Genomic DNA, 13,765 nt, shown 5'->3' with positions numbered 1-13,765 from the left:
GAACTTGTCTACTGGTTGTTTTTTATTTGGGGATGAACATTAGGGGGCAGGAATCTAGCAGTTCTGTTTCCTGAGGATTTCTGGTTACCTTATTTTTTAAAACATTTTATTTTAAAAATTTCAGATCCAAGTAGATGTGCCCATTTCCCAGCATCCCCAGTGATCAACTTGAGAACAATCTTGTTTCGTCTGTTCTACTAGTTGTCTTCCCCCTGGATTATTTTGGAATAAATCCCAGATATTGTGCCAATTTAATCTACGGTTGTACTCTTCTTTTTTGAACATAAAGATTTTAAATGCATTTTTAAATTCCCAATGAAAAATAAAGGCTTGGAGAAAAAAAGAAAAAAAACAAGAAAGTGTGGCATCTCTCTCTGACTGCCCTGGGTGCTGTCTGTCGGGTATGATGATGTTCTCCTTGGTGCCTTGTGCCTCTGCAGTGCAAGCCCGCAGGAAGCCACAGCAGGTCTTCCAGTTTCAGCCTCACAGTTGAAAGTGCTTTGGAGAGCTTTGATTTCCTGAACACCTCTGATTTTGATGAGGAGGAGGATGGTGATGAGGTTTGTAACATTGGAGGAGGTGCAGACTCAGTATTTTCTGATACTGAGACTGAGAAAAATAGGTAAGTCGGAAGTCAGTGTCTGCTTGTACCGCTTCCCCCCAATGCTGGCTCATTGTGGTTGCAGACAGAGGGGACCTGGTGCACATCTCCGGAAAGAGAAAAATGCCCTACAGGGGTGACCAGTTGGCTCACTTTTTATTGCCAAGTACAACTTGGCAATACTTCCCTCTTTGGGATTGCTAAAGAGAAACCACTTTTCTTACAAACACAGGGGAACATTTTGTGCTTGTACACACGTACATCTTGCAGGGGTCAGTGTCTAAAGCTTGACCCTAAATAATTCATTCTGAATTAACTAGGCTTACTACACTTCTGAAGAACTCTCACAGCACGGTAGATTTGGACCTGGTTCTCCCTGGTTTTTGTCTTATTTCTCGTGCTTTCGTTTGGCTGGGCTTGCTTTCCCTACACCGTTGTCTGTCTGTCTGTGTTCTTGAGTCTTGGCATGAGATTAAGCTCATCAGTGCACATGTCAAAGCCAGGTTTAAGCCCATAGCACGTGTTTCCCTTCAAATGTAAGAAGAGGGTGAGTGATGATGATTCTTTGCCAGATCTACAGCTTTTACGTGGAGAATTTGACCATATCTGGGCAACTAGGGAAAGAGGATGGAAGGGAAATATTACCACCTTCTGCTTTAGGCTTCTTGCATAGCCAAAGGACATTTTTAGAGCCAGAGCCTGGTTTTGTAACTTCCAGTGAAGCAAAAGAAACATGGGACATACTCACCTCCAGCAATTGCAGCAAAAGAACAGACCGATACTTTCCCAAAGGAGGTTGATGGGTTTCCCACCCATCTGTGCCTTCGACACACCATGACGTAAACAGACTTCAGAGTTACATTCAGGGTTTCTTTTTCCAAATATAACCAGGAAGAAGATGTGAGAATTTGCATTTGTCCTGTGCACTAATATGATAAAATAAATGTATGAAGTGTCATGTTTAAGTTATGCTTCTGCATTCTACTTTGAGGTTTTTCTAGCTTAGCTGAACCTGTGAGGTGCTTCTTAACAAAGTTTTTATATATATATTTGTTAGCTTACACTTCCATAATACTTCAAGGTCAGACATCCATCTAAATTTTTTCTTCCTGTTATAAGAAGCATTTAAACAATGAGACCAATGTAGCTGTTATACATTTTACAGAGTTCTGATGTAAAGTGTGTCTAATTCAACCACTCTTCCTGCATGAGGGATTTTAACAAAGTTCATGGAAAACCAGAACCGAAAAATGAGTCCATTTGGGGGCAAAATAATTGAAACCTATGCATACAAGAGTTCTTCAGAAAGTTCGAGGAACATGGATGTTACGAAAAAAAAATTATGCACGAGTTATCTTTTAATTCTGTTTTCCCATGATCATTTTGAAGTACTCCCTGCATGTCATCAAAGGCATTAGGAAAAAGTGTGTGTGTGTGTGCACGCGTGTGTGCGTGTGTTTATGTGTGTAATGTATCAGCTGCTACATGTTGACCACCAAGGTACATTGACCCCATGGAGCCAACCATGAATCGGAGCGAGGCATCCACAGCCTCTGAGCTTCAGTGCCTGATCTTGTTAAATTAGGGACAGTGGGGAGCAGAAGGCTAGCAAGCAAAGGTGCCAGGCCACTCTCATTAACATCCCTGCTGGGCACTCCTTCCATGTGTGGGGTGAGATGCTGTTCCCTCCCTCCCTAGCACACAGATTCAGGTTCAGAATCAAAGTAGATGGTAAATGCAGTGGATCCCTTATATAGGTAAGTGCCCATCATGCTATGTCTTTGGGGAGCTCAACGGTGGGATTTAACGCACGAGAGGCAGAACTGGGCAGTGCTCTAAATACTCGACACCACTTCCAGCTTCTGTCTGGAGCAGAACACCTTGGCAACTTTCCTTTTTCCCTTTTTCTTCAAGTAGCAATTGATCTGAGGCCAGGAAAAAGCCTTGACAGATTGTTTCTTAATGGCATTGCTCGTGGGAAACCGCAAATAGAGGACAGCCGAGTCCCAGAAAAATCTGGCAACCGACCCTGTCCGGGGAGCAGGAAGGTGCAGCAAGCAGAGAATGAGGGCGCTTTTTGAAGGCTTCTTGATGAACTTCATAAATGGTTCCTTACGCTTGAGAAGCAAAGGGAGACCTCTGAAAGCAATTTGTTTGTGTGGCCTTTGAACACTAAGCAAATTAGTGGCCAGGTTGAATTCAATCCTTTTTTTTTTTTTTTTTTAACTCTATTTTTTAAGATAGGTAAGGGAGAGACTATATTCAGCAGGTGCTATCGGGGTCTGGACAGGACACATCCTGAGTTAACCTGTGGTTTGTACGAAGAAATAGCTAATGTCTTGGCCGTCTTCCTGTCTTACCAGTTACAGGTCAGTTCATCCAGAAGCTCGTGGGCACCTTAGCGAAGCGCTGACCGAAGACACCGGAGTTGGGACGAGTGTGGCAGGAAGCCCTCTCCCTCTGACCACGGGGAATGAAAGCCTGGACATCACCATTGTCAGACACCTGCAGTACTGCACCCAGCTCGTGCAGGTGGGACTGGCTGATTCTGACCAGCAAAGGGGGCTTCCATTTGTTAGCTTTGCCAAGGAAATGAGGAGGAGTAAGAGAACAGTTTTGCTTTTTATTATTTTGTTTTTATTTATTCGAGTGAGCAAGAGAGAAAGAGCTCCCCTCTTCCTATTCACTCCCCAAATGCCACAACCACCCAGTCACGACTGGGAGCTGGCAATCCAGGTCTCCCACATGGATGGAAGGAACCCAGTTAGTCGCCACTGTCCCCCAGGTCTTCATTGGTAGACAGCGCGAGTCAGAAGCCAGAGCTGGAAATTAAACCCAGTCACTCCCGTGTAGGATGTGGGTGTCATAACTAGTCTCTCTCTCTCTCTTTTTTTTTTTTTTAAGAAAAGATTTATTTATTTATTTGAAAGAGTTACAGAGAGGCAGAGGCAGAGAAAGAGAGAGGTCTTCCGTCTACTGGTTCACTCCCCAGATGGCCGCAGTGGCCAGAGCTGCGCCAATCCGAAGCCCAGAGCCAGGAGCTTCCTCCAGATCTCCCACATGGGTGCAGGGGCCCAAGGCCTTGGGCCATCTACTACTGCTTTCCCAGGCCATAGCAGAGAGCTGGATCAGAACTGGAGTAGCTGGGACTCGAACTGGCGCCCACATGCTCTGCCCCTACCAAGCATCTCCCTGGAAGTCCTCCTTGCCTGGTGCTTTGTCTTCTCCCTATGCTTCCTGCAGATGAGATGTGGGACAATGAGCTTCACCGCCGCATACACAGATCTTCGAGGTCTCAGGCAGTTAAGGTGCTGGGGGAACCCAGCTGGCAGCTGTAGTTCTTGCCACGTGGCTGGTCAGCACCCCACTTGAACTCTCCTGTTGTCTGTTGAGATTATAACCATGATGCTTACAACCAGTCTGGCAAAAGGTTGCAATTCTTTCTGATGAAAGTGGACAAGATTTTTGTCTGCCTCCAGTTAGTCTGTCTTTACTGATCATTTGAAGTGAGACGGTTGTCACAGCTCACTGTGCTAAGCAAAACACCTGCTTGCCTACCAGAGTGAGGAAGGAAGTAGTTCCTTCTTTATGAGACCGAACAGAATTCTCTTCCATAAGGGATGAGTTGGCATGCATCAATGCCACGCTTCTCCCTACGCTGAGGCTGTGCCTGTAACATCTCAGCCCTTCTGTGGGGGAGGTCAAGGCTAGCAAAACAGACACAGGCTAGAGGAGTGACGGTTAGAAGCTTCGTTTCTCATTTGCACTCCTTGAATACGTGAGTTTACTTACTGATTTGCTATATAATTGCTGAGAGATAAAAATTGTCATCCAGTAGGAATCATAAAAGCTACAATTATTGTTGAAATAAAGAATTCATTTCTAGGGCCAGCACTGTGGCAAAATGGGTTAAGCTGTTGCCTGCAATGCCGGCTTCCCATATGACCGCTGGTTCGAGTCCTGGCTGCTCCACTTCCAATCCAGCTCCCTGCTAATGCACCTGAGAAAGCAGCAGAGGATGAAACTGCTGGGCCCCTGTACCCACGTGGGAGACCCAGCTGGAGCTCCTGGCTCCTGTGTTCAGCCTGGCTGTTATGGCCATTTTGGGGATGAACTAGAAGATGGAAGATTCTCTCTTTCTCTAATTCTACTTTTCAAATAAGTAAAATCTTAAAAAAAAAATACATTTCTATTGTGTGTACTTACATGAAAGACATTGGCATGTATATGCTGCACTCTGCTTCTGATTTTGAAAATCCTGTTTATTTTCAAGTCCGTGTGCTTAGTTGGCCATTATAGCCTCCTTCGTCCGCACGAACAGGTGACCAGATCTGGTCCCTAAGAGACACAGAGAGCAAGTGACTTTCCTTCCTCTCTTGTCTTCTGCCTCTACACACACAGTGAGACCACTCAGTGCTTACATGGCCGTGGGTAGACACCGAGCCTCTCTGGGCCTCATCTCCCTCGACTGTGAAAAAGGGGATATGGGTAGGATCCACCTCATTGGGTTGTTGTGAGAAATAACATGAATAATGCAAGTATAGCGTTCAGACTAGCAGCACAGGGTGAGCACCTGCTAACTACGAAGTAGCTCTAATGATAGTGAAGAGAACCGTACAATCTGCTTCTGATTTTTTCAGCTTGAAAACAAGGAAATAAAGCCATGTAAAAAAAAAAATCACTACAGTTGTAAAGCAAGTCTTCTGCTTACACACCAAGACTTAGCCTCAAAAGGCTCTCTGAGTTTTGGAGATCAGATTTACTGTATGTACAAGGAAAGACAGCTTTATAATAGCCATTCAGGTCTACAGCTGAGAAAATTCTAGAACTTATATAGGCATGAAAAGGTTGATAGCAACAAAAGAAACCACATCTGATTCCATCAGAGCTGTAATTGGCAGGGAATGAGGGCAATGTTGAGCTGCCCTGTGGCTTAGCACCACATGCAGGGAGCGTGAGGCTGGGTGGGGAAGGCTCTATTCACATCAGTGTGATTGTTAACTTTTTAACGTGATTATTAACTTTTTTAAAAATATTTATTTTGAAAGGCAGAGTTACAGAGAGGCAGAGAGAGAGAGAGAGAGAGAGAGGTCTTCCATCCACTGGTTCACTCCCCAGGTAGCCTCAATGTCCAGAGCGGAGCCAATCTGAAGCCAGGAGCCAGGAGCTTCTTCTGGGTCTCCCCCGCAGGTGCAGGGGCCCAAGCACTTGGGCCATGTTCTAGTGCTTTCCCAGGCCAGAGCAGAGAGCTGGATCGGAAGAGGAGCAGTCGGGTCTCGAACTGGTGCCCATATAGGATGCCGGCAGTGCAGGCGGCGGCTTCACCCGCTACACTGAAGTGCCGGCCCCGGGAATCGCATGATTGACACCATGGTTTTGTTTGTTTTATCAGCAAATTGTCTTCTCAAGCAAAACCCCATTTGTGGCAAGAAATCTCTTAGAGAAACTTTCAAGGCAGATCCAAGTGGTGGAGAAACTGGCCGCCGTCAGTGATGAGAACATAGGGAACATCAGTTCCGTCGTCGAAGGTGAGAGTCTGCCTGCCCCCCGCCCCGCCCCGCCCCCTGCGTCAAGGGTGACCCTGCTGTCCACGCCGCCACCTGCACCTGCTTGTTGCTTTGGAAGGAAGACAGAAAAGAGTTCTTAGGATGTGTGAGACGTCCCCATATTGGTTGGCCTTCTGAGTCAAACCAGAAGACCCGTGACTGTTCCTGTGGGGTCTCCACGGGCAGAGAGAGGCAGGCACTGTTCTAAACAGGGGCAGCTGCCAGTTCCCAGGCGGAGTGCCACACCTGCAGAAGCAGGTGCATTTCGCTTTAGGGCGGATGATCAGGGCTGCTCCGCCACGCCAGCTGCTGTCAAACGGGAGCAGCTGGGGAAAGGTAGAAATGAGCAGAGGCGAAGGCCCCCAGGAGGGAGAGACCCCAGTTCTGGGAAGAGCAGCGGCAGAATGGGCATGGGGACGGTGCCTTTGTGTGGTCTGGGCTTTCTTACATCAGATGTTCAGTGGAAATGCAGCCTTCCGCATCGTCTCTGAGTAAGCCTCGGGCTCCCGAGTACCCGCTCCGAGAAGGCACGAGTGACCTTGGCAGGGCCTTGGGAGTCACGCCCCCTCCCCTCCTGGCCCCCTCATGGTCACGGCCATGCACAAGTGGACTGTGGACCATGTGCCACCTGGCATAATGCTGTCTCCTCATTGCACTGTGCAAAGCCCTAGGCAGAGGGGAGAAGGCTCAGCCAACCACCCTGGCCACGTTCCACTCCCTTCAGTAGAGCGTGGGCCTCTGAGGCTGCACAGAGGACCAGTTCCTGGCCGTAACTTCCTTGCTCTTTGGCCCCTGGTCCCCCTCCCCCGCCACCCCAATGCTCGCTTCCTCTACTGTGTTTCTAACACCTGCCCTGGGCTGGGGGCTGCTTCTCTTTTCCAGCCATTCCAGAATTTCACAAAAAGCTGTCTCTGCTGTCATTCTGGACCAAGTGCTGTGGCCCGGCTGGCGTGTACCACAGCTCGGCTGACAGGATCGTGAAGCAGCTGGAGGCCAGCTTCGCCAGGACCGTCGACAGAGAGTGCCCGGGACTGGCAGGCCCAGGTAGGGACAACAGTGCTCACTGCCCGCCTGCAGCCGGGGCAGGGCACCCAGAGGCCAGCTCACTTAGATGTAAGAGAAGAAAGAGGTTGGCCAGGTTTTAAGCCATGGTATCAGTGGAGACTTTTTAAAAGCACCATGTATCAGTACAGCTGTTTAAGGATGTGGAGTTACCTCCTGGTGTCCACAGGACAAAATCTGCCAATGCCCAAGGCCCTTATCTATAACAGTGTAGAAGTCTAGTATCTGCTAACACTACCCGATAGAATAAATAAAGGGGAGAGTGATCCAACATGGGAAGTGAGATACTCAGCAGACTCATAGAATGGCGGATGTCCTAAATAGCACTCTGGCCTCAGAATCAGCCCTAAAGGCACTCGGATCTGGCTGAAAAGCCCATGAGAGTATTTCAGGCATGGAAAGCCAAGGCACTCTGGCAAAAAGATCTCTGTGAGTGAGATCCCAGTGGAAAGAACAGGTCTTCAAAGAGGGAGGTGCCTTTCTCTGAAGGGAGGAGAGAACCTCCACTTTGACTATGACCTTGTCTAAACAAGATAAGAGTCGGAGAACTCAAGGGGCTTCCATAGCCTTGGAAACTCATGACTGGTGCATAGGGAGATTATTGATGCCATAAACAGGAGTGTCAATTTGTAAAGTCAACAACAGGAGTCACTGTGCACTTACTCCTCATGTAGGATCTCTGTCCTTAATGTGCTGTACACTGAGGCTTAATGCTATAACGAGTACTCAAACAGTATATTTCACTTTGTGCTTCTATGGGGGTGCAAACGATTGAAATCTTTACTTAATGTACACTAAACTGATCTTCTGTAAAAAAAAAAAAAAAAAAAAAAGAAATTATCAATTCCCAACTTGACTCTCACTGGGATTAAACATGACAATAGGTCTGATCTGATTTCATCATGATTTAAAAAAAAAAATCATCTATTATTTTTCACTTTATGTTTCTGTGTGGGAACAAACTGTTGAAATCCTTACTTAAGGTATACTAAGCTGATCTTCTGTATATTAAGATAATCGAAAATAAATCTTGATGTGAATGGAAGGGGAGAGGGAGTGGGAAAGGGGAGGGTTGTGGGTGGGAGGGACGGTATGGGGGGGAAAGCCATTGTAACCCATGAGTCGTACTTTGGAAATTTATATTCATTAAATAAAAGATAAAAAAAAATAAAAAAAAAAAACAGTGTAGAATGTGCACAGAGCCTACACGTACCCACCCGTCTACTGTCAATCATCTCTAGATCACTTGTAATAGTAGTTACACTGTATTGCTTAGGCACAGGGGGAGGAAACCTCTAGCTTGAAGGCCAGATAAAACCCAGGAAATCACTGGGTGTGGCCCCGCCAAGGCAACCAAAGGCGGGACCTGAAATTCAATCAACACCGTAGCAGGCTGATTTTTAAGTTGGTCATTTTGTATGGCCCACGAATGATGTTGTAAATATTCAAATGGCCCTTGGCAGAAAAAAGGTTCCCCTTGTCTGGGGCAATAAAGACATGAAAAAAAGTCTGCCCATGTTCAGTACATGCACAACTGTTTATCAAATATTGTTGAGCCACGATCCGTGGAGCCAGAGATACAGAGATACGATCTGTGGACCAGAGATACGGAGTGCCAACTGTGGGTTTACTTCTTTCCCTAAAATGTCACCAACAGAGGAGGGTTGATAGTACAATCACTTTGGAAAAACTGGCGATTTCCACATAAGCTCAGTATACCCCTACCCTATGAACCAACAATTTTATTTTAAATATATGAAGGTAAATAAGTGGATGAATGATGATATATTCAAAAATACACTGCTGCTAAAAGCAACCGTTTGGATGAATCGCACAGACACTTTGTTGAATAAAAGGAACCAGATGCAAAATGTACGTATTATACAGCCCCATTTACGTGAAGTTGAGAACAAGCAAAGCCTTTACTGGATGTTGATAGAAGCCAAATAGATGATTAAGTCCCTGTGGGAGGGGGCGGGAGGAGAGCTATAGGGTGGGGAGGGGTGTAGGAAAACCTTACGCTGGTAGGCTTCCATACTTACATGGCCGTGACCTAGGTGTGCGACTGTGCAGAAGTCACCCGGCTGTCCACGGAAGCTTGCTTTTATACACTGCACGCTGTGTCATCCGCACAACACTACAAGACTAAAGAAAATATCAAATGAACAGCTGTCACGTTTCTTAGGTTGCTTTGTGTGTTTCCCTTCCACGTAGTGTTCCGAACACTCGTGTCCCAAATTCTGGACCGGGCTGAGCCTCTGCTTGCCACCAGTCTCTCCTCCGAAGTGGTCACCGTGTTCCAGTTCTACAGTTACTTCTCCAGCCACGGCGTGAGTGACCTGGAGAGCCACCTAAGCCAGCTGGCCAGGCAAGGTGAGACACCTTCTTTCCCAGCTCAGTTTGGAGTTCTCTCTGCTCTTTTGCATCAGGGCTTTGGGTGGTGGGAGCCTCGTGTTCTCAAGTCCGCTGCTGAGCTGGGAGTCGCCTGTTGGAGAAGCAGGCGCTTACTAAGAGCGTCTCCACCACTCAGCGGCGCTGTGCTATCTGTGGCCGCTGGAACATGATCCCATTCACTGTCATTTCTGTCTTTCCTTGCCGTCTTCGCCATTTGTAGGACCAAGCTTAGAGGCAGCAGGACTTTCTGCTGGCCTTGTTGGAGTTACTGTTACTGTTAGGCAGGGATGGGGATTTGGGAAGGCAGGCGGCGTGGGCACGGTGGGAACGGAAGGGGAGGAAAGGTGGAGAAGCAGGTGCAGGGCTGCGAGTCCAGGGAAGTGGAGAGCAGGCGCCAGTGTGACGTGGCAGGGAAACTCCTGATAGCCGTGTCCTTTGGCCCTCACATCCGAAATTTGCAGTAATATCTGTGTGGAGCAAAGACCTCTTTGGAACGGGCGCCAGGAGTGAGGGACTTCTGGCTCCCAGGCCTGGGCCCTCTAAGTCCACAGCGCCTTGAGTGTGTGGTTACAGTGATAGGGCAATGAGACGTGCTCTGTGGGGAGTGAACCAGCAAATGGAAGATATCTCTCTGTCTCTCCCCCTCCCCCTCCCCCTCCCCCTCCCCCCCTCCCCCTCCTCCTCCCCCCCTCCCTCTCCCCTCCCCTTCCTCCTCTTCCTCTCCCTCTCCCTCTCCCCGTCTCTCCCCCAGCCCCTCTCTCTAACTCTGCCTTTCAAATACATGAGTAAGTCTTAAAACAAAAACCCTAATTGGCTTTTAAAAAAAATCAATCCTAAGAATTTTTTTTCTTTCACTATAAAACAGAAAGGCCTTCATTACAGAAAATTTAGAAAATAGTGATGAATAAAGGGAAAAGTTCAAATTCTTCCTTTTCCAACTTTTAAAATTTATTTTCAGTTGAATATGCATAGGATTCAGATCTCAAAATTATGACTATTCCTTATATTTCTTATTTGACATTCTGGTCTATTTTATTACATTTTTAAAAGATTTTATTTATTTGAGAGGTGGAGTTACAGAGAGGCAGAGGCAGAGAGGTCTTCTCTCTGCTAGTTCACTCCCCAAATGGCTGCAATGGCTGGTGCTGAGCTGATCTGAAGCCAAGAGCCAGGAACTTCTTCAAGTTTTCCCATGTGGGTGCAGGGGCCCAAGCACTTGGACCATGTTCTACTGCTTTCCCAGGCCATAGCAGAGAGCTAGATGGGAAGAGGAACAGCTGGGACTAGAACTGGGGCCATATAGGATGCTGGCACTGTACACAGAGGCTTAGTCCACTATGCCTCAGCACCAGCCCCTGTTACATATTTTTGAAAGCACTTTTATTGATTTTATAGTATCCCTGCCATTTAATATATACTAATGTGTTTGATTCTATTGTGTTCTGAGTTTGTTAATTATACAAGATACTTTCTTGAGGAATGTTACTTAGGGTATTTATTTACAAATAAATAAATAAAGTAGTGAAATCAATAGCACATCCATAGAGGGGAAAATAGCAAATTGAAACAAAGAAAAACTAGATAATTTTTAAAATGTGCGCAACTGTCAAAGATGTTGTTTTATTGACAGAACATGAATCTTAGCTTCTATTTTCCCATCTGTACTGACCAGGCACACTCTCATCTCATTGTTGTGACTAAAGGATATGCAGGCTGGAATCTCATTAAAGATTCAAATGTATTCCTTAGTTGTAGGTCATGGTCAGTTAGTCCAAGTGGGACTTCAAAACCACGATGTTTAGATAAAATGATCTTGATATTCCAACCAATTAAGTGAGTTTCTCCACTAGTGCCTGGTTACTTAAGTGTAGACCTGGATCACCCAGAATTAGAGTTTTGCAGCATGGGTATGACTGAAAGACAGAGGGGAGACTACGCTGGATGTGTATATATAGATGTGAGATTGTAAAAATTTTTTACTTATGCTTTCTTCCCTGTATATTTGTACATTTGACTGTGCCGCTCATCTCCAGGTTTCTATATCCCTTGGGGATCAGAGATCCAGTTTCTTTTTTTCCCTATGTGATTTGCCTTCATATCATTGCTGAAATCACTGGTCCTTTTCCTAATTTGAAATGCTAGTGTGCCAGTCTGTCAGATGCACTTTATCACAGACCAGTTCTCCAGATACATGGGGTGTGTTACTCTACTTTCCTAGACGCTGGGGTCTCGCTGGTCTTTGGTTGCTTGTTCTGAGAATGTCACTGTGGTCTCTCTTCTCGGTGCCCCGCAGTCTCTGTGGTTCAGGCTCTGCAGTCGCTGCGAGGAGAGAAGCTGCTGCAGACTGTGAGTGACTCGGCTCCGGGCCACCTCCCCGCCCAGCAGGAAGTCCTGGGGACCTTGGCTGTGCTGCTAACCGGGGGCGATAGCGAAGTAAGCGAGGCTGTGACGCTGTACTTGGCAGCTGCTTCCAAGAATGAGAATTTCAGGGAAAAGGTAAGACGCTCCGTCGTGGTCATCCGTCAGAAGCTTACTTCATTTTCTATCGCTTGCTGTTAGCATCTTAGCATCCATCTTTGATAAAATAGTTGTCTTCTGCTTAGTGTGAATGTAAAAACACTTAAAGCTACAGAAATCCACCATATATAATCAAGTGCCCAGGAAGTTCAGCCCCCAGAGAACAGTTAGCAACTTAGTGTCTGTTCCTTCAGATTTTTTCCATATATGTGCTAACGTGTATCATTATCTTTCTGTTTCACAGCTGATTTTTCCAAATGTGGTTATTTTCCATCCATACCTAACCTATTGATCTGTTCTATTACGTGTATGAAGTAAGGCACAGCAGCTTGGGGATTTCTCATCATTTCTTAGTCCATGTTGGTGGGCATTTGTGTAGCTTCCAATGCTGATTAATGCCAAGGTGGACATATGTGTGTCTGTGTGCACACAGACATGTTTGGTGAGTAGTTTGGATCAGGCCATCGAACTGTTGGGTGAATGTGCTACAGTATTTTTTTAAAGATTTATTTATTTTATTTGAAAGGCAGAGTTACAGAGAGGCAGAAGTGGGGGAGGGAGGGGTCTTCCAACCACTGGTTCACTCCCCAACTGGCTGCAGTTTTCGGAGCTGGGCCAATCCGAAGCCAGGAGCCAGGAGCGTCTTCCGGGTCTCCCACGTGGCTGCAGGGGCCCAAGGACTTGGGCCATCTGGTACTGTTTTCCCAAGCCACAGCAGAGAGCTGGATCAGAAGTGGAGCAGCCAGGACTCAAACCAGCGCCCATATGGGCTGCCGGCACTGCAGGCAGCGGCTTTACCCACAGAATTTTTTATTCTAAAACTCGTCACCCATTTTGCCAGGAAGGAAGTGTTTTCCCTCAGCTTTAATGCAATGGACCGGCAGGTGTAACTGAAATCTACAGTTCCCACAGGGGGCCAGCAGGGGGCTCCTCTGGGAGCCCTTTACAACTCAAATCAGCTCCAGAGAATCACACATGGCCCCTTCTCGTCCTCGAAAAGAAAGCTCACAGTGCTCTACCCTTTCTAAGGCATCACCTAGGTTAGTGATGGTGAGATGTTCGTGTCTCAACGAGAGGAGACTCCATTCTCATGTCATCTGGGGCCAAGAGGGGGAACTTCCTATTGTTCTTTCCTACCAAGTCCAGGACTTTTAGTGGAATTGACTCAAAAGGGTGTTCTAGGGAACGACCTCTCTCAGCCCCACCGAGAAGAGGAGAGCGCTGAGCGCTGCCAGAAGCCGCGGACACACACCTGAGCGTGCAGGATGCTGACCCCAGGTCTTGGCAAAGCTCGGTGTTGGCGTGTGGCCGCTGTGACGACACAGCCCTTCTTCAGCTCCTCTGTGCAGGCCTTTTGCTTTTAGGACACGCGCCACGGGCTAGAATCTGTTTGTGGTCTCAGTCATCTGTCAAGTTTGTTCTCTTACACTCATGTTTTATGCGTAGCCTCCTCTGGGTGGCTGCTGGGCCCTAGCACTCTCTGGAAGGTTTCTGTGGACTCTGGAAAGAAAGGGAAAACGTAGTCTCTGCCCTCGAAGAGTCTGCAGTCTAGTCAGAAACACAAGACATAAGAATAACCGCCAGTTACTGTGCACTACACACCAGCACGGAGCTACGTCACTTGGATGCTGTTCCTGTGTACTAC

General features: G+C 47.0%; 1 protein-coding gene across 11 annotated transcripts in view; it reads left to right on the top strand.

The window, feature by feature from the left end:
* Positions 1 to 13,765, top strand: part of RIPOR2 (RHO family interacting cell polarization regulator 2) — a 229,014-nt gene that overhangs the window by 199,187 nt on the left and 16,062 nt on the right. For 7 of the 11 annotated variants that reach the window (XM_051855014.3, XM_070074337.2, XM_017344960.4 and 4 more), the window contains 6 exons: positions 441 to 622; positions 2,965 to 3,133; positions 5,994 to 6,129; positions 7,030 to 7,191; positions 9,424 to 9,582; positions 11,897 to 12,099. In XM_051855014.3, the coding sequence (XP_051710974.3) occupies positions 441 to 622; positions 2,965 to 3,133; positions 5,994 to 6,129; positions 7,030 to 7,191; positions 9,424 to 9,582; positions 11,897 to 12,099 (1,011 nt within the window). Of the gene's footprint in view, positions 1 to 124; positions 256 to 440; positions 623 to 2,964; positions 3,134 to 5,993; positions 6,130 to 7,029; positions 7,192 to 9,423; positions 9,583 to 11,896; positions 12,100 to 13,765 lie in introns of those variants that run through there. The other 4 variants (XM_089333354.1, XM_089333353.1, XM_070074339.2 and 1 more) reach the window with 1 other exon arrangement.

Source organism: Oryctolagus cuniculus, chromosome 5 (assembly GCF_051225735.1).
Source record: "Oryctolagus cuniculus isolate XC-2025 breed Fujian yellow rabbit chromosome 5, ASM5122573v1, whole genome shotgun sequence".
NCBI classification, from domain to species: Eukaryota; Metazoa; Chordata; class Mammalia; order Lagomorpha; family Leporidae; genus Oryctolagus; species Oryctolagus cuniculus.
This window is presented reverse-complemented; position numbering and strand designations above follow the sequence as displayed.